We start from the raw sequence: 27,614 nt of genomic DNA on the forward strand, positions 1-27,614 counted from the left end.
ATCATTAAGCGTGGAATTACAAAAATTGCAATTTTACCTCAAGAAGAAGCTTCCTAAGTTAGTTAAGTCTTAGCTTATTATTATAAAACTTGTATTGTACATTGTATTGTGTATAAAATTTTGTATTGAAAGTTGAATATTATTATATTGAATTAAGAGATATTATTCGTATTGCATTATTGTATAAGGTAGTAATTGTACAATTTTGTAGGTTATTATGAGTATTATCGCACGAAACTATTGAAGTAACCCTTCAATGCCGGGGTGTATGTTAAGTCATTAAGACTATTTAACTGTAAGATTACGTCATTTTTTCTCTTCTTGGCGCCTTGCATGGCGCAGATGTTCATTACAGCAACCCTGTAAACGCTTACTCAGTTTTATTTTTTATTGCTGTTGTTGTTAGTAGTAAGTCATCGCTTGAAAGATGGCACGCATTTGATTAAAGTTGTTGAATAAAATATTTAGTACAGTCCACTTCTAGTTAATTTGAAATTGTTGTATAACAACGCACGCATCGCATGAACAAGGGGAAAGTAAGGCTTGACAGGAAAGATAGTTTAAACTTAAAATAAATGTTAGTTAAAATAAATATAAACCCTACAAACAAACTCAACGATTTCAAAGCGAGCAATGGCAACACTGCAGGAAAAAAGGAAAAAAAAAAAACATTTCTAGTCTGCGAGACTGTGTTTTGGAAATTCTAAAGATAGGCTCTTTTTAAATTATTTTGCTATATTGCTGTTGAATTGAATTTTATGGTTTAAATGCGAAGAACAAGATATTTAATAAATAAAAGTAACACACAAAACAAAAAAATAAAAGTAAGACGCCACTTCGAGAGCAATATTTTTTATTTTTAAAGTTTTATTAATTCTCTTAAATTTTCTGAAAAATTAGCCTCTTGAGTAAAATATTTGGTTCAGTTTTTTTGATTTCTTCTCCAGTTTCTATCAATTTATTTTATTCCATTACAACTTGTATACGAGTTTCACGTAAGCTTGTGGAAATCCACTTTCAGTGATTCAAAGAGAGGAGCAAATGCAGCTGTCAGCTTGCATTACGTATATTGGAAAACCAGTGTACGGGAGCAAAGAAGCGTTAGAAAGAAACGATACTTTTGCTGACCTGACTCATTCTGGGATCCAGGTTTTTCAGTTCACTAGCGGTAAATCCTTCTGATAACACCCAGGTTTGCAAACGTAAGCAATTTATAAAGACTTTTTTTAATATTCCTGTTTAGGTACAATAATTTTCGATGTTTGATAACGATTCCTATATCTAATGTAAAAGTAAATTTTAAAGTTCCTTGATTAAAATGTATTTATTAATAATTAGACAAATGAATACCATGAATCTAGGTGATTTGGAACTTTTACAGTTATGAAAGCATTAGTATTCTCTGAGAGCATGCAGAGCAGATATAAAAATGCTGCTATTAGTAAACATCAGTAGACGATTTCAGAAGAGGTAAAATTGAATAAAGCCATGTGAGCTATTTTGATCATGAATATTTATTTGCATAAACTTCAAACAGTTTCAGTTTGAAGATCTGGACCACAAGATTTGGTCCAGTAGTTTTCCTTTTATGACCATTTCAAAGTGAAACTTTAATTATAACTAACCTGTACATAGGAAACAAAAATTAAAAAAGAGAATTTAGAAAGGGGGGAAAATTTGTAAGGTTTCAGATTTTTAACGGTCGCCCAAAAGTGTTTATTAAGGTTATTGTACGCTCTCGCTCAGCTCGCTGCCTACCATTCGCTGTTTCACTCAATAGCACTAAGCCTTTTTTCCCCCTTGTCTTTTTAGCTTTATTATTAAGCACCATTTTATACCCCATATACAGTTCAATAGCAAAAATTACAAAAAGTTTAAAAGTAAGATACCAAAATATGTTTACAATTCTCGATGAAGTGTTAATCGTTGGCATGCAATTTTTAGGCCAAAGGGGCTGTGGTTCAGAAGGGTCAAAATGGCATTTTTCCATGTTTCACTTTAAACGGCGAATCACTTTTTAGATTGTTGCCATCAAATATTATTTTCATGTATTATATTTGAAGAAATTACATAATCAATAATCTGCATGAATGAATGTTTACCGATTGCAAACAAAAAGGGAGGCGCACAATTACATGTTACAGCAGCCCCGTAAATACAATTTCAATGTTCTGAGGCTATTCGTTCTTGAGTTATGCGAGATATATACGTACAAACATACGTACGTACAGTTGTCACGAATAAAATCTCTTCTGAATCCATTTTAAGTCCATTTTAATCCATTAAAATGAGACCTTTATTCTGTCCTTACATACAGATATCACGCAAAAACACCATTAATATGAACTCGAGAGCGGTATGGATATTTTCTGTGAAATATGATACCCAAAATGTTTCACTTTACAATATTTCCTTTACTTCGTACAAGGAACTAAAAATATACACGTACGTCGAAGAAGTTCTTTTCAAGATTGTTAACAAATGTGAACCTGTAATAATTTATCAATTAAATACATATCCAGAAAACTAAACATTTTACCTAAATTATTCAAATTCTTTGCTGGCAAATTTTAATTTTTAATATTAAATTTTAAAACATGAATTGCATTAAAAGAAAACTTACTGCAAGCCTAATGCAACATATTTTTCTGGCATTTCATTTTCCTAATAAATAATCTCCAGTTTAATCCGAAGAATATTTCCTAAAATTGCTTTAAAGTGCCTTAAAGACATTATTAGTTAATACAATCTTAAAATATTTATGTGTTCTGGAACAAATTATTTTCATTCTGGAATAATCAAACATTTTTACGCTTAAAATATCAATAATTTTTCTAATTAATCTTTAAAAATATCTTATCTTAAAAATTTCAGTTTATTTCTATTTTAAAATGTTAAGTCTCTAATCTTTGGTATTTTGATTTTCATCGTTTAAAGCATCATTTTTATTTAACGAAAAAGTACTTATTATTTACTCAGTCTTCTGTCTAGAGAATTTTTCTTCCTACCTCCCTTACATAAAACATTTACCTTTAATTATAGCCTTCTTATTTTTGTTATGACAGATTGAGATGATAGAAAAAATTACCTGCGAAACATTTTAATTAAGCTGACTTAAATAAATTTAAAAGCGTTCGCAAAACGTTCCTGCTTTGCAAGTAGAAGATTAAACTTGATTTACTTTAAATTACAGCTGCATTTGACATTTAACTTTACGTAAATATATCTGCATTGCATTCTGTGTGAATAAATATTATTTTTATTTTTATTTCTTTAAATGTTATGAACAACATTTGCTTTAATTTCTTCAGAAATAAAAATTTAAAAATAAGAATACATTTTCACTCATTTAAAGGATGTGGAATCTTAAATAAAATACGAATCTTGAAATCCTAAATAAGCTTCATTCAAAATTTGAAAGTCGCGATCTTTTAATCATTCGAATCTTTACAATACCAACCTAGAAAACCATAAATAAACTCAAGACATTACTACTTTTTATGTCCATAGGTAACGTGCATGAATTTTTTTAATGCCTCCGATTTAATGAATAATTTTAATGACGTTTTCGATTTTTGAAATTTCAGTGCTCTTAGATTGTAAGGATTTTAAATTTTACTAACGTTTATTTTATTTTAAAACTTTGCTATCCTATTTTATTATCCATTTTCGGACAGAATAAACGGGAGTAGAATTGTTTATGCTCATGAGGTTGCAAACTGTGTAGGTATTTAAAATGTGGCTTTTACCCAAGAGAAAAGATACTTCTTGTTGCCTTGCCACGCGCGTGTTCTTCCGTCAGTTCATGTCTGCCTTTAAAACCAGAATTTAGTTTTTGCTGATATTTGAAGGCGTATTGTAGACTTTTGCATTTCGCTCATGACGTACGTAGTGTCAAAAGACCAATCTTCGCGTTAATAGTCTCTGTAAAGCATCTAAGTTTAGTTATTATTTAGTTAAGTTAGTTTATTTCTTATTTTCTACATTTCAGATCTAAGTGCTCGTCTCTGTATCCCGAAGTGCGGGAACGACTGTACGCTGTGAGAAATAAAAGGTAAAGTTAACCCTTTCTAGTGGTGTTGTTTGTCCTACACACACACGAACATAGATGGAGTAAGTTCCCTGCTCCCATTCAGGATAAGTAAATGTTTCCAAAGGCATTAGAAGGAACAGGAGTCCTGACAAGATCATCAGGTTCACAACAATGGCTGAGCGGTAAAACCGCTGAACATTTCTAGTTGGATTCTTTTTCCAGTCCGATTGAACCGAATAATCACAAGGAAGGTTTTCACGAATTTTTCATGAGTAATGTGATAAGAGTCAGTTTTCCTTAGGTTCAATACGAAGATATTCCTCTGTTTGGGCAAATACCCCTCACGTGTTTTGCGATAATCTAAATAATTCAAACCTATGTTACCTCACACCACTAGTATCGCTTCATGGCTGTCCTGAAGGTGTTATTGCAAGTGTTTTTCTTATGAACCCGTAAACTTTTGACTTCATTCAAGAGAAACATTCATTCGGGAGAAGGAGAGAAACGAGAATCGCTTTAATGTTGGGCATCATCTTCCAATAGTTGGAAAATCACGACGCCGCTGTGCTCGTTGTCCAGAAATGAACATAGAGAAAAGAACACATATGAACTGCCTAATGTATAATGCTGGGTTAGGCAAAGAATGCTTTGCCCTGCACCATATGATGTAAAATCTATTTCATATAATAAAGTTTTCCAGAATAATAGGTGTGCTTCGATCGCTACGTGTGGGACATAAGATTCCCAACATTAACTACGGCTGATGCTCATATTCGTCCCAACCTTTGGCTTAAAAACCGTTTGTCAAAAAAGTTTCAAATGCTAAATTTACCTTATTTATGACATATTTTTTTTCATTTGGATAACGGAGTAAAAATGTTTTTAAAAACATTCTAGTCAAAGGGTTAAGGTGCCTATGTTTTGTTTTCTTTCTTAATTTTCTGAGTGAATTAAGGGTTTCATGTTTAGTGTTTATTTATGTTAACTTTAAAAACAAATAATCCTCTCCATCTCTAGATATTATTCTCTTTAAAAACGATTTCGCGATGTATTAAAAAGTATATGTGTTTTAACTCAAATTGTTTCACATTATGTTGATAAAATGAGCTCCAAGTGAGATTCAGAAATTTTAACTACATATTTTTTCACTAAATTTCATTTATATCTTCTTGATTAGTACAGGCATATTTTTAAAAATTACAATTTTAAATTCTTTTTTTTTTTTTTTTTTTTTTGTTAAACGTAGATTTTAAATTTTGCTTAATTAAAAGTTTTTATTGACATAATGTTTTATCCCCACAATGTTCTTTTATGAAATATTCGAAAAGACTCAAAATTAAAAAGTTTTGAGAAATTCGAAATTGTTTTAAGTTTCGGATTTGAGACAACTTAAGGATTCGTCCTACCTCTAATAGTTACTAGTCAAATGTTTCATTCTTTCTTTATATGGTATTCATGTTTCCCCAATTTGAGACAATTGAAGTGTAAGAAATTTTCTTTCTCCTTTATATGTGCATTCGTGATGTATTTGAAAGCTCGTCCAGGTAGAAAACGGAAGGCCCGTAATTCTAATCCTGTCGAAAACATCGTGAGATTCTCGCACGACTTCCATACCGAGGTAGAAACAAATCCTAGCCATTCTTCCACTTGCAAAACATAACGCAACCATACTAGTAGAATTCGCCAAATTTTCAGAATGTGCCAAATTCTGGCAACCATGTACTTAACCATTCTTCCGGCAATTATGCTCATAATAATCCTTCAGTCAAGCAACGATGCCATTTTTGTATGCGTTCTTTTTTATGTTTGCCAAGTTTCAGTGAATTTTTATAAATAATTCGTGATATTTTTGCCTTAAACTCAGTTTTAAAATATGAGTTTGTAGAATTTGCCAGCAATAGAAAAAACTGCGGTAAAATTTCTGCAGGAATACAGAATTTTTCTGAAATTTTTCTTAAGGGGACTCATACACCTTAAAACCCATAACATGTTCGAATAGGTGACTGTTGCAGGAATTGGGATAACTTATTTATTTTAAAAGCAATTACTACCAACTTTTTTACAGCTGCCTACATAATATAGCTGCTTTCTGAAATAGTGATCAGAAAGTTTGTGTTGCCACAAATATTTTTATAATTTAATCCGCTTTGTGACAACATTTTTCGTCATGTTTCCAACTTGCACGCACAGTTTAAAACATTCTGTTTCATAATTTAATTCCATATTTAATATATAGCTTTTATAACATTTGGAAACTACTGTGAACCTAAAATTCTAAAAATTCATGTTAAATTTTTATCTTATTTGGAGTTGAGTTTATAAAATGTATTTTATTAACAAAATTTGTATTGTTTTCGTCCATAAAATATTTCAGTATTAAAATATTCATCAGATTGTTAGTTCAGTTAGAAAATAATGCCCATATAAAGAATTCCATCAAATTTCAAGTATGTATGTACCATTAGCCATTTTTAAAACATCATGGGCGCAAGGTGGAAACATGGCGAAATATTTTGTCACAAAGAGGATTAAATTACAAAAATGTTTGTGGCAACACAAACTTTCTGGTTACTATTTCAGAAAGCAGCTATATTATGTAGTCAGCTGTAAAAAGTTGGAAGTAATTGCTTTTAAAATAAATAAAATATCCCAATTCTTGCAACAGTCACATATTCGAAGATCATAAGGGGTTTAAAGTGTATGAGTCCCCTTAAGTTAACAAGGAGGAAATGCATTTCACACATAGCTCCTGTTGTCGAGGATTGCACAAAGCCGAGCCGCTGCAATTTCCTGAAGCGAATACAGATTGCTGTGTACTTAGGAAGAAGAATAGCGCAAAAAAGTTACAGAAAGATTTGAAGAAGAATATAACTATTTTATTTTTTCAATATATCACTTAATCGCTATTTAACAATTAAAATTTTTTTAATTGTTAAAGTATGCTTTCTTTTCATATGATGATGATGTTTACCCATTTACGATAAATATCGATTGTTTGAAAATCTTTCTAAAATCAAAGCCGCGAAAACCATCAACTTGTATCCGATAAGTAACTTTTACTTTTCGCCTGTAAAAATTCGCCAGATTGCGCCAAGGTGGTTCCATTAATACGTAAGTAACTTAATATTTATAAAACAGAGTTAAAATTTGGTAAAATTATTTATCTAAATTTGGTAAACAATATAACTGGAAGTATTATATATCCGAAACATTAAGCTTAATATATTTTTAGAACAGCTTATATACGTACACATTCGATTTTAAGATATAATCATAAATTTTGCACTTTTTAGTTGCACTTCAACACATTTACCAAAGCTCAGTATTTATACAAGCGTTAAACTATCTCGTTTACAAATATCTAGTTTCATAAATTTCCAGAATTTATACAAATATTAGAATATCTGGTTTACAAATATTTAATTTCATACAATCACAGAATTTATACAGACATTAGATTCTCTAGTAAAACATCTCGTTTACTATCAATTCTTTTTCTTGCATGCCTTGGTCTCGACACTGTACTACTTACTTCTGGCTTTTAAAAGTTATACAAAGGTTGTTCTCACATTTTTAGACGATTTTTATTGTAATTAGAGAAACATTTTATCTAAAAGTTTTATGTTTTGAATGTTCTGTTTGATAAGTCTTATTCTTCACGATCTTTAATAAATCCTTTTATAGTATCGGAAGAGGTATTTTTTCCCATTGCTCTCGAAAAGCTTTCCAAATCTAAGAAGATTGTACGCCGACGACGTTTTAAAACGATTTACGACGTTTAAACGTCGACGACGCCGACGTTTTAAAAATCCAAAAGCGCAAAAATACATTGCTGATAGATCAGGAGATTTAGTAAGGATATGATTGAAGGGTATATAAGCCTTGATACCCGTTTTGTGTTCCATTACTTTCAGGAAGTTAACAATAATCTTTGATGTGTCACTGCATCAATTCTTGATGCAATTCTATTGATCGATTACACTGCGTGCAAAGACAAGTTACTTCATATTTGAAAATTGGCTAAAAAATATGTTTTTGATAATATGTGGAGTTGGTCTTAACACTTTCTACACTCTCTTTATTTGTAATTTGCCATTATATGAAAAACCAGCAACAATCATAAATCCCTTAAGAAAACTTTATTTAGAATCCTTGAACTGTGTTTTACGATTATTTTCCTCATCTTTGATGATATTAATTGGATCTCTTTTTATAGCAGTCATTTAAGTATACCCAAGACTCGTCTATTGTGACAACATTTTCCCATTTTTGTACGGATAAATGTTTCTCATAAAAAATTCTCCAGCGCGTTCTGCGTTCGGCGATATGTCGTAAAGAAAGAAATTGCACACTAGGTTTTTTCATTTTTACTTCCTTGTACGAAGTAAAAAGGAAAAATTGCAATGGCGAAAAGTTTCAGGCAGCATATTTCAACGAAAATATCCATTTTGACCGCTATCAAATGCAATTTAACAATGTTTTTGCGTGATATCTGTACGTAAGGACAGAATAAAACACTCTTTTCCTCCAAAAAAAAAAAAAATTATAAAACAGCTTTAAAATTAATTCTGAAGAGAATTTTTCGTCGCGTCTGTACGAACGTATGTACGTACGTACGTACGTATCTGGCATAACTCAAAAACGAGTAGCCTCAAAACGTTGAAATTTTGTATATAGGACTGCTATAACATGTAGATGTGCACCTCGTATTTTGGTTGCAATCGGCCGCACCAAACGTATATAAATATATCTATATATATATCCACTCTTTTACCCGGCTCAGTGATCTCAGTTTCTTTACTCTTATATGTTTGTAAATTGTACATTTTTTGCTTTAAAAATGATTGACTTTTGTTGTTCTTATCTTCGTGTTAAGGTTTTTATGCCTTTAGAAAATCTCTATGCAATATTTTTAGAATTATGAACAATTTTAAATTTGTTTAAGTGTCGCTAAGCCTAATAATGTTTTTGATGGCGGCCATTGCTTGTTTACATTTGAAACAGCAGGATAGTGGATTTGTTGCCAATCTAGAGAAACTTAGCTTCGCAACAACAAAGATAACGCCTTCATTTATTATTCCTAATTAAATCATGCTTAATCCTTTCTGGAATGTTTTCGAGGAAATAAGTGTTTAAGATTTACTTCGTAATTTTTAATGCAGATATTTTGAATTTTTATGTATTTTTCCCTTGTCGCGAAGTGAGAACTGAATTAATTGAATGAGAAATACTCAATCGTCTGTGAAAAACTGTTTCTTTTTTGTTTGTTTGCTTAATTTCTTTTATACATCGTTCTAGCTTTATTATAGTATTTGAATAGAACATGTAGCAACGATTAGATAATTCTTTAAATGATATAAATTTTGTTACATTCTGAGTTATAATATGAACAAAATATAATACTGTTAAGTGAACCTAGCGCCAGAGTGTCGCTATGGTAAACAAATAGAGTGAATTTTAAAGAATACATTTATTCTATTGTGGTTTATGCGCTGTCGGCGAAGTAGATTTAATTCAATCCAATACGTTTAAATGAAATGCACGAAAAAATGCGTATAATTTAATATTCCGTACAAGGAAGTCATGTGGTGTACACATCAGATTTTTTAAGATTAAAATCAGCATTAATCACTCTGTTTACAATTAACAGAGCATTTTAATGACTTTGCGACTGTTCTTTCTCTTTCTTTTAACCCTTTGTGGTACAATGTGTCCGGTCTGGACACACCTAAAAATTTCCTTCCGTACGCACAGAAAAACTGAATGAAAAAGTATTTATAGGTTACTCTAGGTTACTCTGAACCTTCTTTATTTATAGTAGATGGCAGCTCAATACAAACCAGTCCATATATTTTAGCCATGTTTAGTTTCTTAAGACACTCATTTTTCAAAGAAATCTTCCAGATTATTTTTAGGGTATAAAAGGAATTGTTTGAAAAGAAATTTGTATGTTTTTTTTTTGGCTGTATGCTAATCTCCTTATTCAATGTTAGTTTTAAATTTTTACCTTGAAATATTGCCAAAAATCAAACTGCGAACCCTAGGTGTGCCCAAAGCGGGCTCACCGATCATCTAGGACAATTGAGAGTCTGTATTCTTTGTTTCTCAGCATCTCATCGACAACAATGCTCGTTTCAGCACTCTTTTCGAAGCTCTATTCAATCAGTGTGCCATTTTGGACGCAGCTACAGAATTAAAACGATAAGTGCTATCTTCACAAAATTTTACTTGTGTACTTATCTAGGCCTATTTAGATTGCCCACCTTTTTTTTTAAATCAAAACTCCGACTTTAAAAGGTAGCGTGCCGGAAAGGGTTAACATAAAAAATCTGACTTTTGCAACATTCAAAGCATACATTTTTTTCCTTAGATATGTATTTGGAACAATTTTAGAGCTTGGAGCTAAAAGGCATTTTGCAGGAAAACAAAGCTGTCAAATAGCAGATGATAATTTATACTTTAAAAGAAATAGCAGTTAAAAAAATTTCCAGGTCGAAGATTTCTTTTCTTTTCAGCAAAGCAAAGTCGTCTGAAAATGTGCGAAATGTCTCTGTAAAACTGCGTGTTATAAGCGCAGTTTGTATAAGAATCTGCCATTTATTTTAGCACTTATTCATTGAACTTCGTTCTTCCAGTTAATACATCTCTGTTTAAAGCATTTGTGGAGAACTCATGACACATTCGTGAAAGTTGCAGCAATTGAATTTGGCTATTAGAGGGCTTTCACATTTTGGTACAGAAGAAGTATGTGAAGTGACAGTCTCCGGGAAAGCATAGTTCGTATAATATCGTTAATAGAATTCGAGTATCTATCTACCATTCGACGTGATATCGCAGTTTTAACAAAGGATTTTAGAAACTAACCAGCTTGAGCTTCTTTCTTCAGATACACAATCCTATTATACTACAAAGCTATTACTGTAAGGACTTTCAACCTGCAGTTTTGCAGACTACTACTCATCTAGTTTGCAGTTTCGCTACGTAGTTTGCAGACTACTACTCATCTATTACGGCACCGCCAAGCTCCAAATCATTCATTTTACATTGGTGTTTTCGGTGCGGCCGACTGCAATCAAAAGAGGAGTGCTCATCTACATGTTACACCAGTCCCATATACAAAATTTCAACCTTCTGAGGCTACTCATTTTTGAGTTATGCAAGATACATATATACGTACGTACGAGTTACGCGAGATACAAATATACGTACGTACGAGTTACTTGAGATACATACGTACGTTTTGAGTTATACGAAATACATACGTACAGATGTCAAGGAGAAAATCTCTTCTGAATACATTTTAAATACATTCCACGATCCGTTTTGGAAAAAGCAGTCCTTACGTACATAAGTAATACAAAAGCATAATTCAGACGGAATCGAGAGCGGTCGAAATTGATATTTTCGTTGGAATACGATACCAGAAATTTTTCGTGATTGCAATACTTCCTTTACTTTGTAGGGTTTATATTTATTTTAACTAACATTTATTTTAAGCTATCTTTCCTGTCAAGCCTTTACTTTCCCCTAGAATTGCCAATGCTAGAGTATGTAAATTGTAATAGAGCGCGCAGTATATTCAAATTTAGCAGAAGTAAGTTGAGTTTAAATAGAAGGGAAACGAGTTTCTAAGTGTGCTTCTTGAATCGCGAACGTGAAGGTTGCTAGGTAGAAATTTAAGAGCCACGCGTTTCGGCCTGTGTGCCTATCTCGGCAGTTTGCTGAATCCTTCAACTGCTTAATCAGTAAGCTCGCTGAATCTCAGCTGTATTTTAGAACGCGGTTAGGTTAGGTAAGATTTCAGAGCCTCGTAGGTAGTGATATAGTTATTTATTCATCCAGTCATTATTTTTTTAGTTTCACATTTCTGTTTTTGTTAAACCGCCGGGTCGGCGTAGTTTGTGAGCGTCAAGTGAACGCAGCTGCTATTTCTAAAGTGGAATAAAAAGAGCTTTAAACCCTTCTTACGTGCTTGTGTAAATTTACAGTTCCTAGCATTCACTATCACAGTTGCTGACAAGTTGGGGCCACACAATACTACATTGGCGCCCGAACATCTTACGAACTCAGATGGCCGATGACTGGATGGAAGCTCCTGTACAACTCCAACAGCAAGAAATGGCGAACCAGTTAGAAGGGTTTGGATACCTGGTCCAAACGATATGAGCATCTATCAAGCCAACCGTGAATTTCGACGGAAAAAATTCCGTGGCGATATTCTTAGAAGTCCTCGAAAATCACTTCCAGTTATACCCTGTGCCTGAAAGACAAAAAGTTGCCATTGCCACGTCTGCACTAAGAGGGCAGGCCTCACTATGGTGGAAGAGTATAGGGAAAATTTTATTAGGAGAATTCGGAAGCCAAACATATACCTTTGAAAATTTCAAAATATCATTATTAAAGGCCTTCCCCATAGTGAAAGATCGAGCAAAGCTAGAAACCGAACTTTATAGTTTTTATCAACGTAATATGGAAGATTTGACGGACTTTATTCTGCGAAACGTTAAGCTGACAGACATGCTGTATGGAAAGAAACCCGACAAGGAGATAATTGAAATAATTTTACCAAGATTGCTACCTGCTGTCCAAGATTACTTGGAAATCCGAAATCCAAGCACCTTGCAGAAACTCTTCGAGTTGGCGGTCAGGTTCCAAAACCGTCGAATAGCGGAAAAATCTAGAGGGGCATTGTATTCTCAAGATCCCCGAAGCCAATTCTCAAATCAACGGACCGGTAACACAAATCGCTCTTATGGGGGAAAGAGCTATCAAGCCAACTCATCGAAGCTCGAAGGTCAAGGCGCAAAAAGGAAATTTGAAAACAACCGTCCCCGTACCCAAAAGACTGAAGTTGAAAAGAAAGCTTTAAACGATTAGAGGGGCCTGTAAAAGCAAGGGTCCAGACCCCGGAAGTTCCGAAAAAACCATCAAGAAGATACCTAAACACGGTCGTGGTAAAGAATTCACAATTACCAATTATACAAGTCTTGGTTAGCGATGTAGCTGTGGAAGCCCTCTTTGATACAGCGGCAGAAGGTAATTTTATGAGTGATAAATTATTCAAGAAGGATTTTAATAGGTTACGGTTATTAAAAAAAAACACAGAAATTATAGCAGCCCAAGGAAAAACCTGTCAATGTATCGGGAAATTATCATTAAAAATACAGATAAAAGATGAAAGCCTTAAAGTATTAATTTTTGTAGTGAAAAATTTACAGAATCCAGTCATCTTAGGCATGAAGTTCTTAAAGGCCGCGAAAGCCAAGCTCAATTTTCTGGATAATTCGATCATGCTGGAAATGGATCGGAGGGTGGTGGAACCTGTGAAACAACCGCAAGTTGACCTTAGCCATTTGAATGACCATGAAAGTCAAGCCATCCAGCAAGTGGTGAGTACTTTTTCAAATTTGTTTTCAGAAAGGCCTGGTAGCTGTCAAATAGTTACGCATCAGATACAGTTAACTGCCGACAAACCTTGTAGGACTAAACCGTATCGCTATGATAATCAGAAAGACGTAATCATCGAAGAACATATTCAGGAAATGTTAAAGAACAAAATAATAACGCCCATAAATAGTGAGTACGCAAGTCCAGTCGTACTATGTAGGAAAAAGAACGAGTTTCTTCCTTCGAATAAAAGGGCTTGGAAGTTTGCTATCGATTACAGAAAACTGTATTACTAAATTCCCAGTTTACCCTTTGCCGGTTATAGAGGAAATTATTAGAAACATTAAATCTACTAGATACATGACTACTTTGGACTTAACGTCTGGCTACTATCAAATAGCTATGAGACCCGAAGACATACATAAGACCGCTTTTATAACAAATTCGGGCACTTATGCATTTTTACGCATGCCCTTTGGGTTGTGTGGGGCCCCATCAACATTCCAGACAGCTATGGACATTGTTCTAAAGCCTGTCCTAGGAAAATCAACTTTAATCTATCTAGATGATATAATTATAACGAGTAGTACGTTGGAACAACATATTAAAGATCTAGAAGAAGTTTTTAAATTATTAAAAGAGGCCTGTCTTACAATTAACGCCTCAAAATGCAAGTTCACAACTAAAGAACTTAAATATCTGGGTTATAAAATTTCGCAAAAGGGTATAGAAACTCAAGATTCAAAAATAAAAGCAATCAAGAATTTCCCACCTTCCAATAACGCCAAGAAACTTTCTTCTTACCTTGGGTTATGTTCTTAGTATCGGTCGTTCATAAAAGATTTCGCGAATATTGTTGAACCGTTGTTAGTAATTAAAAGAAAAAAAGTAAGTTTACGTGGACAGCAGAAGCAAATACAGCATTTGAAAGGTTAAAAGAAGCACTCATCAATGCCCCTGTTTTGAAATTCCCGGAAGGGGACGAAAACCTGGAAATTGCAGCAGACGCGTCGGACTATGCCGTAGGTGCGATTCTCATGCAGAATGGGCATCCTTTGGCATTTTTAGTATAACTTTAAATTCTACTCAAAGGAATTGTACAGCTACAGAGAGAGAAACATTAGCCGTATTAATGGCTGTACAGAAATTTCGAGTTTATTTCGGCAAAGAGCCAGTAACAATCTTTTCGGATCATGCGGCTGTTGGTAGACTATACTCGGGAAAAAACCTAACGTCCAGGTTAATAAGTTGGGCTTTAAAACTTCAAGAATATAATCTAATAATTAAATATAAACCAGGGAAAGAAAATAATGTAGCTGACGCACTATCCCGAATAAAACTGGACGATGAGGGGAATGAACTCAAATGCGCTGTGTTGACTTCTAAAATTTTAGATTCTAGAGAAACATTTATTGCTGAATTTGGAAGTATTTATGCTTATTTAAAAGACCCCGAAATCTTTGAACATACAGATGTCGCCGCAATAAGAAGTACAGCAGGAAACTATGAAATAATAGATAATGTATTGTTTTATACGAAATCAACAAACGAAAATTTTGAGTATAGACCAGTCATCCCAGCCTCGCTTGGATTGAGCATTTTGAAGGAATTATACGACGCGCCAACATCGAGTCATTTAGGGGTCAGAAAGACAATAAAAAGGGTACGCGAGTAGGTATATTTCTCGCAATTATACAAAATAGTAACTGCGTATGTCAGGTCCTGCAATCAATGTCAATTAATAAATGTTAATTACAGCCCGGCCGGGTACTTAAATAGCATTCGCGCTACATTTCCAAATGAAATTTTAGGCATAGATCTTCTTGGTCCTTTTCCCCAGAGTGAGTTAAATAAAAACCGTTTTGTTTTAGTAATTGTAGATCATTTTTCAAAGTGGACAGAAATTCTTGCACTTAAACGCGCGTTAGCCAAAACAGTTGCAGATGCATTCTTACACAGGTACATTTTAAAATACGGTGCACCGATAACAATTCGTTAGCCAAATTTTAGAAAACATTTGTTCTGGACTTGGCATACGCCATATCAAAATGGTTCCGTATAGACCACAGGCAAACATCGCAGAAAGAGTTAATAAAAATATTGTAAAAATAATTCGAAGCTATGTTAGCACACATGAAAAGCGCTGGGATGGCTATATAAATGAGTTAGCTTATGCTTTAAGAACAGCAAATCATGATACTTCTGGAAAAACTCCAGCAGAATTATTTTTAGGACGTAAGTTAATTACGCCACTAGATAAATTATTCTTTATGCAACAAAGGGAAGAAGAATTTAAACAAAAAGATATACAGAAACTTATCGATCAGGCGATAAAAAACTCGGATACCGCAAGAAATAGACAGGTGACAGGTGACGGAGAACGGGAACGCCTGGTGTTTAACATAGGTAAACAGGCGTGTGTCCCACGCCCTCCCCTATCTAGGAATAACAACTCCCTGGGGCCCCGTGAGGCTGCCTCGGGAGTTTATAATACAGATCTAAAGATCAATACATGGCCAAACAGGGGCTGAGGATTATTGTTTGACAATGGTTGCGTGACAATAACTTTGTGGGTGTGCATGGCTGTTGGAATAACACAGATACATAAAAATATACAAAACAAATACAAGAATAGATACATATACAGGCAAAATCAAACAAATACTAACAGATACGAACATAAGGATGCATTGATATTAAGATAAATATGAAGAGAGACACATATGTAAGATACAAGAGTAAAAACTAGAGTAATAAATACTTATAGAGTCATATGTGTATTGCTGGTATCCTTGGGGTTGCAAATGTGCTGTGAGCACTTAAACACAGAGATGAAGCTATTAGTACCGGATGTCGAGTTATGGTGCCAAGAAATAGACAGAAACTATTTTACGATCGAAAATTCCGTGAAGCAGATTTTAGAGTAGGTGATAAAGTGTTAAACCGGAAATTTTATTTATCAAGTGCCCCAGATAATTTCACTGCAAAATTGGCTCTGAAGTTTGAAGGCCAATATGTAATACAGGAAATCAAAGGAGTCATATTGTACCTTAAGAACGAGAGAGGGAAAACCTGTAAAGCAAGTCCCGACCAGGTGAAAAAATATTATAATCAAAATGATTTCGAAATCCTTAAAAGTTTCTTACAGGACTCAAGCGCAAAAGAAGTGGACACTCCAGAATTAACGACGCCCGCTCCACCACCCAAGAAGCAGAGAACAGAAGAGGAACCTAGTCCTTCTACAAGTCATTCTAGGGTCCCGAAAAGAAGGAAGGAAAATGGTCACACTCCAGCATTCAAGAAGTGCTGGAAATCAACGCCGCCTCGTAAAGAATCTTTGGTAAACAGGAAAAGACCAGGTACAACTTTCCACAGTAGAAAATCTGCATCGAGAAAACCACTTCCAGGGCCAGATAGTCAAGAGCAAACAAGGCCGCCGTTCATGAGAAGAAAAAGACAGCAAGACGAAAGAAAAGACTGGCACCAGCAGAAAAAATTCAAGCAAGAATCCAGACCGGAGGCCGCAAAGACCAGCCGTCCAGGAACCAAACGGAAAAGACAGGAACCCGAAGACTACCACTCCAAGAGGCTGGCGTACAGAGGGCGAAAAAGGAAAGTCACCATGGAGGAAACTCGAAGAAATCAAAAGAGGAGATTAACTTCCATGAATTCTGTAACTTGGGATCAATTCTGCCAGAAGAGGATGTCGGAGTTCCAAGCATCGAAAAGTCAAAGATAAGTTAAAATCTTCTATAAATTTTTCTTTTGTTCTGAAATGTTATGTGTAAATACGAAGTTCTATGTGTTGATGGAAGTCAATTTGTCTCGGTTGAGACTTAGTTTTGTTTTACTGTATTTAGCTAAGGCAAAAGCATTATTTTCTTTAAGTGTAAAATCTAAGAGCAAGCAGTTCGTGTTGGTCGAAAGACAGGTTCTGTTATATTAAAGCCAAAATTTGGCCAAAAGTAAAGTAACTTCGTATTCTCGTATTAATGTAAAATTTAGTTTCAGTGCCTCCAGCTTGGCGAAGAAAGCGTGAAGTAAATTTTTATTTTCTCTTATTCATCTTATGGTAGATTGTAAAAATCATATGTATTAGAATTTTGTAAATATAGATAAATACTTGAAAGTTACGTAAACGTAGAATTTAGTCTAGAAGCATAAAATTTTAGATGCTAAAAGTAAATGCTCAAAACAAACGAGTTAAATCCTAAGTGTTAAACAGTAGCTAAAATCATGCTTTAGAGTGAAAGCCTGCATGTGAAAAAATGAATGAGGGGGAAAATTAGAATGAATGTGTTTTTTAGGGTTCTCCACCTACACTTGAATTTAAGAATGTTAAACATAGCTCATCGAGTTTCAGTATGTTGGATTAAGGTGTGTCATATTTGGTCGTTTGAATTCTAACAAATCATTGTGGTTAGGGGAAGTATTGTAATACAAAAACACGAAGATTCCCGTTTGACACCACACATGGTGGAGAACCAGGGTAAAGTTAAATTCATGTTTGAATATTTGAATGAATGTGAATGTAAGCAGTTAATTAAGGAAAAGAAAAGGATCGAAAACGAAAACATTATCGAGTGTTAAGAAAGTGTAAATCAATGAATTTGGAATATACTGATACTTATTCCTTCCAGATGCTGGAAGGAGGAGAAAAAGATTGTTTGATGAAGACCAAACAGCAGAAAGGATCCTGTAAGAAGATATTGTATTCTAACCATCTACAGAAACGATTGTAAATGTTTTAGGCAAAAGTTTGTTTTATGTAAACGGGGCTCTTGAGTCTTAGGTTAGAATATGGAAACTTTTCAACAGGTCGTTTCTAGGACCTGCTTCCAAGTTTACCAAATTCTGGCAGCGGCAGATGTAGGGTTTATATTTATTTTAACTAACATTTATTTTAAGTTTAAGCTATCTTTCCTGTCAAGCCTTTACTTTCCCCTAGAATTGCCAATGCTAGAGTATGTAAATTGTAGTAGAGCGCGCAGTATATTCAAATTTAGCAGAAGTAAGTTGAGTTTAAATAGAAGGGAAACGAGTTTGTAAGTGTGCTTCTTGAATCACGAACGTAATATAGAACGTGAAGGTTGCTAGCTAGAAATTTAAGAACCGCGCGTTTCGGCCTGTGTGCCTATCTCGGCAGTTTTTGCTGAATCCTTCAACTGCTTAATCAGTAAGCTCGCTGAATCTCAGCTGTATTTTAGAACACGGTTAGGTTAGTTCAGATTTCAGAGCCTCGTAGGTAGTGATCTAGTTATTTATTCTATTTATTCATTATTTTTTTATTTTCACATTTCTGTTTTTGTTAAACCGCCGGGTCGGCGTAGTTTGTGAGCGTCAAGTGAACACAGCTGTTATTTCTAAAGTGGAATAAAAAGGGTTTTAAACCCTTCTTACGTATTTGTGTAAATTTACAGTTCCTAGCAGTCACTACCACATTTGCTGACAAGTTGGGGCCATACAATACTACAACTTATTATAAAGAAGGCTTTTTACAGTGCTAGAAACATACATTCATGGAGATTCTTCATTATTTAATTTCTTTCAATATAATTCAGGACTCTAATATTTGGTGGCAACAATTTAAAAAAAACAGAAAGATGTTTATAGTGAATCAACGCAAATTTCAAAATGAAATTAATATCCCCTCAGGGAAAATTGCCCCTTAGGTCTAATAAATAATTAATAGCTAGCAAACACACTATATCTTTGCATTTTTCTCCGAGTATTTTGCTTGTAAATCTAGTTATGCCTTTTTATGAAATATCACAATTAATAGCTGAAACTGAATATCCTCATATAGTATAGAAATTCTTAGTTCCTACATTAAAAATGCTGGCATTTCATATCTGTAATAAAGAACAGTAAATCCAGACAAATATGGCTTCTCTCTCCATTAACACAGTGAAGCGTAGAATCCTATAAATAGCAGATAATATAGAAGATACTGCTGTTGTTTGCTTAAAACTGTGGAATCCTATAAATAGCAGATAATATAGAAGATACCGCTGTTGTTTGCTTAAAACTGTGGAACTTTTTTTTTCTCTCTTCAAGCCCTTAAATTCTCGGTTATTCAGTGCATTAAGTAAACAGATGAACAATGAGCATGATGTTCATCTTCTTTTACCCTGCGAAGTACGATAGTTATCCGGAAGAAATATTTTGAAAGGTCTTTTAGAAATGAAATATGCTTTTATTTTAATGTTTTGAAACTTACATCTCCCAATTTAGACTGACATCTCCAATAGAGATATCATATTTCAATTTAAAGATAGTTTTATTGACATTAATTGGTTGATGAAGTTATCTTACCTTTGTGATATTTTTGATTTTTTAAATAAATTAAGGCTTTCGTTAAAGAGCAACATTGTAACTAATTTTAAAGTGCAAGAAAAGATGGACCGTTCATGTGGAAGCAGGATTTTATAATGTTTTTATGAAGCTCATTAAAATTCAAAAAGAAGACAATATTAATTTCAGTCGCTTACAAGGAACATATGATGGAATTACAGAGAAATCTGAAACAACATTTTCCTCCCTTTCTCAATTAATTTCCAATTCATAGCAAAAAGGCATCGATAAGAAACCCTTTGACAATTAATATAGAATCAGAGACGGAATTTCAGATATTAAATCCATAATTGAAGTATCTTGTGAGACAGCGCTTAAAGGCAGTTTCGACAAAATTCCATTAAGTGTATCCAGTCTTGGTGCAAAAGGCAATTAAGTTTCTAATGACTTATGTTACACCTTACAAAGGTGGAATTGCAGTCTCGACACCTGATTTTCTTTTAAGTAAATACATAAATCGATTAGGTGTCGAACCGAATTTAAGAATAAAGTTGTAATCTTTTCTTGCAAACCTGGAAAATTAGGTATTCTATATATATAAGTAGGTAGATGGTAGTGTATATATGTAAAGAAGAAAGTCTCTGTGTTTGGTTGTCCTCTAATAACTCAGTCACTACCACAGCTATAGTCACCAAACTTTGTACAATTCTTTTCTGGGTTCTGGAAAAAGTCTACGTCCACTTTTTTTCATTAAAAAAAATTAGCTAAAATCAGAGATTTTAATTAAGAACTCGGAAAAGCAATAATTTCTGCTCTCAGTTTTCCCAATGGCAACAGTCTAGCAAGGTGGAGATAAAAATCTGCTTTACTTCGAAAGTTGTTGACACTGCTCGTTTTCAAATCCTAGAGTTTGTTAATAAAAAATTTCTAAGTTTTACGATGAAATAAAAATAGCATTGCCAAACATTAAATACATTATTTCCGATTCCAAAAACTCGTGATAAGCCATTTGGACAATTCCCATCTTCGTAAGACTTTAATCAGCCAAAATATTAATTAAAAACTCTGAAGGAGCTAATTTTCGCACTCATTTTTCCGAGTGGCAACAGTGTCGCGCGTTGAAGATAAAAATGCTTCATTTCGAAAAATGGTGCTACTGCTCGCTTTCAAATCGTAGAGTTTGTTAATCAAGAATTTGTAAGTTTTACAAAATCTAAACATATGAAGAAGAATGTATGTTTGTGCGTTTTTTTTTTTTTGTTTGTTTTTGTTTGTTCGCGTTATTGATTTCTGATCAATTATGATAAATTGTTTGCCACATTTAATCGACTAAAATTGAATATAAATGAAGTATTGAATGGAAATTGAGCTTTTACCACCATTTGATTAGAAATACAAAAATCATTAAAAACTGCGAGCCATTGTTGCTGATATAATGAGAGAGAATTAGCTTATATCTCTATCAAAAATTTTTATGTGGGTTCCGTATCGCATCAGATTGAAGAATGTATGACTACGAATCGTACTTTTTGTAACGTCATTAGAGAAGAATTACAACAGTATCGTTCTCTCTGTTGTTAGATGCATTTCCCTCAATCTAACTTAACTGGCATCGGGTACTTCCGTTAGTTAATTATAAATACACAATTTCTATTAATACTTTTTTATTGTTTTAAATTTTTGCAGGTAGTTTACAATAAAGGAAAAACATTAATAATTTAAATGTGTTTAATTTATCAATAACCCATAAATATTTTTACTAGTCACGAACGAAAGATATTAAAATAAGCAGGTGAAGAAAAATAAAATTTGGGAAATCCTGAGTTAGAGGAATTTATATATAATCTTATAAGGTATATCTGTCACCTTCCTAGCGTGCCTTCGTGGTTCATTCTGCACGCTGGATTCCAGAGGTCCGTGGTTCGATTCCCGGTAAAGGCGGTTGCTAATTTTGCATCTTGCTTGCTTCAAAAATATCTTAATGTCTCTACAATCTGAAAAAAAACTGGTCTTATATTTATGTGTTCACGTTTTTTAATTATTTTCCGCTGGGTATCAAAATGTTTAGAAATTTAGGAATTACTCTAATATTTTTATTATCTTTACTTCTATATATTTTCTCTTCTTCAATAATTTTGTTATTCAGCGCTGTTCGCAGGTTTTTTTGACGCTTTTGCTTTGCTATGAAAAATATCGCTTGCTTGGAGAAAAATGTTTTACCTGTAGTTATACTTTCTGAAGAATAAATTATCGTCAGCTATTTGACAATTTTGTTTTCACACAAATGGCACTTTTAAAGAAGTAATGGACGGAAGGTTATGTTTATGCTCGTTCCGAAGAAAATTATTCGCATTTATTTATTAAAAGGTGATGTGAATCCATGATTTTTCGGTATCTAAAGCAACCATAGACAATACTGTTGGCAAGATCGGAAAACCTAAACGTGAAAGTTCTGCTTCAAAGAGAAATATTGTTCAAAATACATATCCAAATGCATATATTCAAAATACATATATATAGAAAGAAAAAATGGAATGTTTCGAATCTTGCAAAGGGAAGAGTTTTAGTGTTAAAAGAAAAATCTGCGAAATCAAAGGACAGTTGAATAATCATTAAAATGCTCAGTATCAAATGTAAAAAAAAAGTTATTAACGCTGATTTGAATCTCAAATAGGCGAAAAAAACGTAACGTACATTGTCTTTCTCTACGACATATCGCCGAAACCAAAACGCGTTGTAGAATTTTCTATAAGAAAGAATTATTCGGACAAAAATGGAAAAATATTGCCATGAATGATGAATTTTGGATACGTTTAAATGACCCCATTATAAAGAGATCCATTCATTACCATCAAAGAGAAGCAAAAACGTCTTAGAATATGTTTCAAAGAATCTAAAGTTTTCAAGAGGATTTATTATTTTTGCTGGTTTTTGATATAAGGACAAATAAGAATTAAAGAGTGTGCAAAAAACTGTTAAAAGTCAACTTCATATATTATCAGAAACATATTGTTGCGTTTTTCTTTTCTTCTGACACCAGTTGTTACGTTATTTTCTTCCTTCACGTTCGTACGGGGCTCGTAGATTTGAAGTGAATAACGACGACACTTGAAGAAGTATCGAAACACACTTTATTTAGCCAGTACTAATCAGGATAGCTCCAAAATCACCTTACAGTCGTCGAAGAACTGCTATAAACACGCTGACACAATCAGCGACACAGCCTTCAGGTTATCAGGCTATCACGGTGGAGACACCGTCACTGCAAAGCACCAGAATACAGCTCCCGAATCTGCTTAGTCGTTCTCGAAACTTCACGTACTCTCGGGACTCTCCACCCTACAACTCGCGATGCACTCAACGACACACAGAGCACAACTCCTGACTCTTCGGTTCAGGCGTTCCCGGAGCTCAACACGTTCTCTCGACGATGCACTAACACAGTAAGAAACTCCTTCGGTGCACTCGACGACCCACTCGGTACTCGCTGCTTGTTGTCAACTCGATCGACTCACTAACTCGAGACACACTGACTCGCCCTACACGAGGCACACTCTCTGACTGCGTACCGGCAGGGTTTATAAAACTTTCGGCTTGTGTTCGAGAACATTCTGGGCTAAACCGGTAAGAATTCGTTCCAGAAGTTTCTCCATCCGTCCATGGAATATCGCCAATTTTGTCGCCAAATGGGCGATGTCTTGCCAAATATGGCAACCCTATCTTTGATATTTTATGGAAACCCTAAAACTGCTTTGCAGAGAAGCTATCTTACCACGTCTGTACATTTCGCAACAATATTTTATACCCAATTTTCAAATATGAAATATCTTCTCTTTACCCACAGTACCATCAGTTAGGAGAACTGCATCAAAACAGACAAACAGCCGCATGTCAAAAGCCACTGTTAGTATCCTTGATCAAATGGAACAAGAAACGTGGATCAAGGCCGTACCCTTCAATCGTATCCCTATTTAATGTCCTGATTAATCATTCACTGATTTTTGCGCTTTTGGTCTTTTAAAAAACGAATTGTCCAAACGTTGACCTACAGCCCTCTTTGGACTCTGATAAGCTGTTCAAGAGGAATGGGATAAAATATCTCTTTTAATAATAAAAAAGGCTTTTTTGTCTTGGAAATTAGTGTAAAAAGAGAGTGACGAATAAGGGTTATCAAACAGAACATTTAAGACACAAATATTTTTGTAAATACAATGAAAATTGTCTAAGAAATGGGCGAAAGCCTCTGTAGTCTACTACAGAGAATATCTACATATTATCCGAAATACAATCATAACGAATTAAGGGATTTCTGCAAAATATTCTCATAGAACAAATACTTAATCAGATTTTCCCAATACTCCGTGTTCCGTTTCTGGCGATAGTAGAGGTGATTTACAGATATATTTGTCTCTTAAACCTTTATAATTTTAATAAATGTTCTCCATAACATTAATTAATATTTCATTATGTGAGACTATATTCAAATCAATTGATCGCTTACTAATTCCTTAAAGAAGTTCTAGAAATGTCAACTTTATTATCACCACTTGTGGTTTACGGAACCTAACAGGAATTGAAAAAAGTGCTTCTTGTGTGTCAAATGTACAACTTAACTAATTTCAATGTAGATAGCATGATTTGGATACGAATGTCTATACTTGTCTTACACTTAGTTATGAGAAATAATTGTAAACTTATAAATTTCTACTTAGTGCCCTAAATTTCTTTGAAACGTTAACCTGGCAGCAAGACGCGGGAAAAACTAATCACAGCAATAATTCATTTCATTTCAAACTGAAGCACATCTAAGCTACAATTTTCGTATTTTATTTACCTCTTTCTAACTTCTTCATCTCATTAACTAACTTACATCTTTTTGTGGAGTAAGCTTTTGTGTATATGAAATCAGAATAGACAAGACCGATTTGACCGAAATGATTAGAAAAATTACAGTGCATATTTACAGTAAGTTTTAAATTACGATTAGAAAGCTTTTTTAGTGAAATGCATCTAAGATCAAAATAAGCAAATGCAACATTCCTTATATTTAAAACCATGTACAAAAGGATATTTTGGTGAATTCAATTTACAATTGGGTGCCTCTTGTTTATTGGCGATTTTTTTTGACGCCAAGATAGGTGCCAGGAAGACACAGGTTCAAGACGGGCGCTACACAAAACCAAAATAAGAAGTAAAAGAATTGCACAAACTCTGTGTCGTACACATCGATCTGTTTTCACTTAAAAAAAATCCCAGAATTACACAAACTAGGCATTGCGCACTGCCTTAAATTTGTCTATGTACACATCAATGTATTTTTATTTTAAAAAAATAAGGAAGTTAAACAAAGTTTAAACTATTATGGTAACCAGAACTGAGGTTTCATCGCCAAAATTTTTAAAAACTTTGTCGCTAATCGAAGGGGCACCCGATTCTACACTACAGCCGAGATTTTAACTACCTTACGACGACAACAAGCGTGATTAAAGAAGATTATTATTAAATTTAATTAAGATGCCATAATTTTACTCTAGTGACTTAACCATTCATTATATTATCTGCAGTTTTGAAACATACCAATGTGCGAATCATATATTTTTAAAATATATTTCATTGCAAATGTGAACTTATTTTAGCCAATAACTTACCTGGCATTTTTATCGTATGTCTATAGTAATCTTCAACTGTTGGCTTGTAAGTGGTAGAGAAAAATCCTTCGAGATATTGAACCACCAGGGACGTTTTTCCAACTCCTCCAGCTCCCAGGACGACCAGTTTGTTTTCTCGCATACCCATTTCAAATATATAGAATTTAGTCTCTCGATAAATATTATTAACTTCTTCACTTTACAAATTGTACTTTACAATCACAGAAATGAAGCTTTTGTATGGATCTCAAGACGGTGCATAAGATAGCTCCATATTCCAATTTCATATGATTTCGTTTTTGCTTTCAAATTTTCAGTTCAGAAACTCTCTTTTCTAAAGAAAACTTCTACAACCTGAAAAAAAGGGGTGCTATTAAAGACAAAATGGTAATATATGCAGGAAATATGCCAAGGTAAGAAACTATTTCAAGAAATAAGAATATTGAAAAAACTAATATAATTTAATAAAATGCATGAAGGTAATTTTGTTGCAATAAGTTATTAAGGTATACTTGTTCAAAGGTTTAGACATAATTATAAGTAGAATTATTATTACGGAGTTATAAAAACTAAGTAAGCCATGCGTATTATAAGTAAGCCATGCGTATATTGCGTATAGCTTGAATCCCCGAAAAATCAATGAAAACGTTTTCAACAGAGAACGTTTCAACAAACAAAGCAGCCGAAAACGTTTTCAACAGAGCCACGTTTTTGAATTATTCCTAGATGATTAGAATTTCATGAAATAAATTATAAGTAAGTGCCAACTAAATTAATTACTTAAAATGGTGTAATGGGATTAAATTTTGTTTAAAATACAAATAAAAAATGCTATAAAATAAAATTTTAAAACTTTTAAACCCGTTTCCTGTCTTTAATGTAAATCATCAACGTGTATATATATATGTATTCAAAATAAAGTTATTAAAAGTAATTTTAAAAGCCCACGACTTGCGCTAAAGCTGCAAAGTAATAAACCAATAATTCATAATAATTTATAATAAAAAAAACCTTCCATGTACCATCTCCAAGGAACACAAATTCAATTTAAAATCATGAATGAAAGAAATTTTTAGAATTTAATTTAGTTTAAATTGAATATGTGTTCCTTGTAGATGGTATATGGAAGATTTTCTTATTATAAATTATTATATATATATACAGAGAGTTAAATATGAAATTAAATTACATTGCTAGCTTGTATTATTGTTAAAAAAGTGTTTGTCTTCTAATGAAACACGCATTTGCATTTATAATACGAAATAAAATACAAAAATATTTGGCTATAAATCTACGGCGTTAAACACTATATTTCTAATCTGATGGAAAAAAATAGTTTCAATAAGCTTTTTGAATTCAGATATTGTCATACGTAAAGTTAGTATAGATGTTCAAATAAAATTATGAACACAAGCACGTAATTTTGAAGTCTCATTAAATTCTTAAGACTTATCTTACTTTATCCATTGAAATATTTTTTACCTTCTGAATCTTTTGAAGGTAAAAGCTAAATCGTCACGTATATGTCTAATCCACTTAGAGAAATCAATAATTTCTCCTTGATAACTATTTATGATTCTATGTTTCATACAAAATTCATAAAATGAGAGCTCAGTTGTTTCTCCACCTTTTCCAACATAAGCCTTAGTTCATGAAAGCAAATCAAATAATTAGTAACAAATTCATGTTGATATTCTTTGGATTGTTAAAAAAAACTAACTATTGCTAAACACGGCGAAAAATTTCTTCTAATGACACACTTTCTCGAGTTATAAAAAAAAAGGGTCATATACGTAGGTTTTCTGCAGATCCATGCATGCAACAGAATGCAGAGACATTAATGGTACACATAATAGTATTAAGCAGCCCAGATGGTATAGTGGTTAGGGGAGGTAAACCGCTGAGTTGGCTTCCGACCCAGGTATAGATATATCCATGCAGAATTGGTTACCAAATCGGCGGGAGTCAACCACTAGCTACCAGGCCGCAGCCCTGGGCAGCCCCGGCTGAGCAAACGACATTTATAAAAATGAAAATATATATATATATACATGTGCATACAAGGCACTTGAAGAAGAGTACAATCAAAATATATGTAAATACATATAAATACAAACTCATATACAGATATATACACACTTACATACATAGATATTCCGAAACAAATAAAAGTATACATACTCTCACTCATATTGATATATACACCCACACATATACGTTATCATGATAATTAAAATTTACAAGAAGTATGC

The 27,614-nt window shown here is 33.4% G+C and overlaps 1 protein-coding gene across 1 annotated transcript in view; it reads right to left on the reverse strand.

Moving 5' to 3' along the window:
• LOC118179282 (ras-related protein Rap-1b-like) overlaps positions 1–25,709 on the reverse strand; it is a 207,261-nt gene extending 181,552 nt beyond the window's left edge. Inside the window, exon 1 of the mRNA XM_085810317.1 lies at positions 25,363–25,709. Coding sequence (XP_085666443.1) covers positions 25,363–25,510 — 148 coding nt within the window. The 5' untranslated portion in view covers positions 25,511–25,709. The remainder of the gene's footprint in view (positions 1–25,362) is intronic.
• Positions 25,710–27,614: the final 1,905 nt, after the last annotated feature.

The sequence above is a fragment of the Stegodyphus dumicola genome, chromosome 2 (assembly GCF_044657685.1).
Source record: "Stegodyphus dumicola isolate Sdum_Otavi_A_Nest chromosome 2, ASM4465768v1".
Lineage (NCBI taxonomy): Eukaryota > Metazoa > Arthropoda > Arachnida > Araneae > Eresidae > Stegodyphus > Stegodyphus dumicola.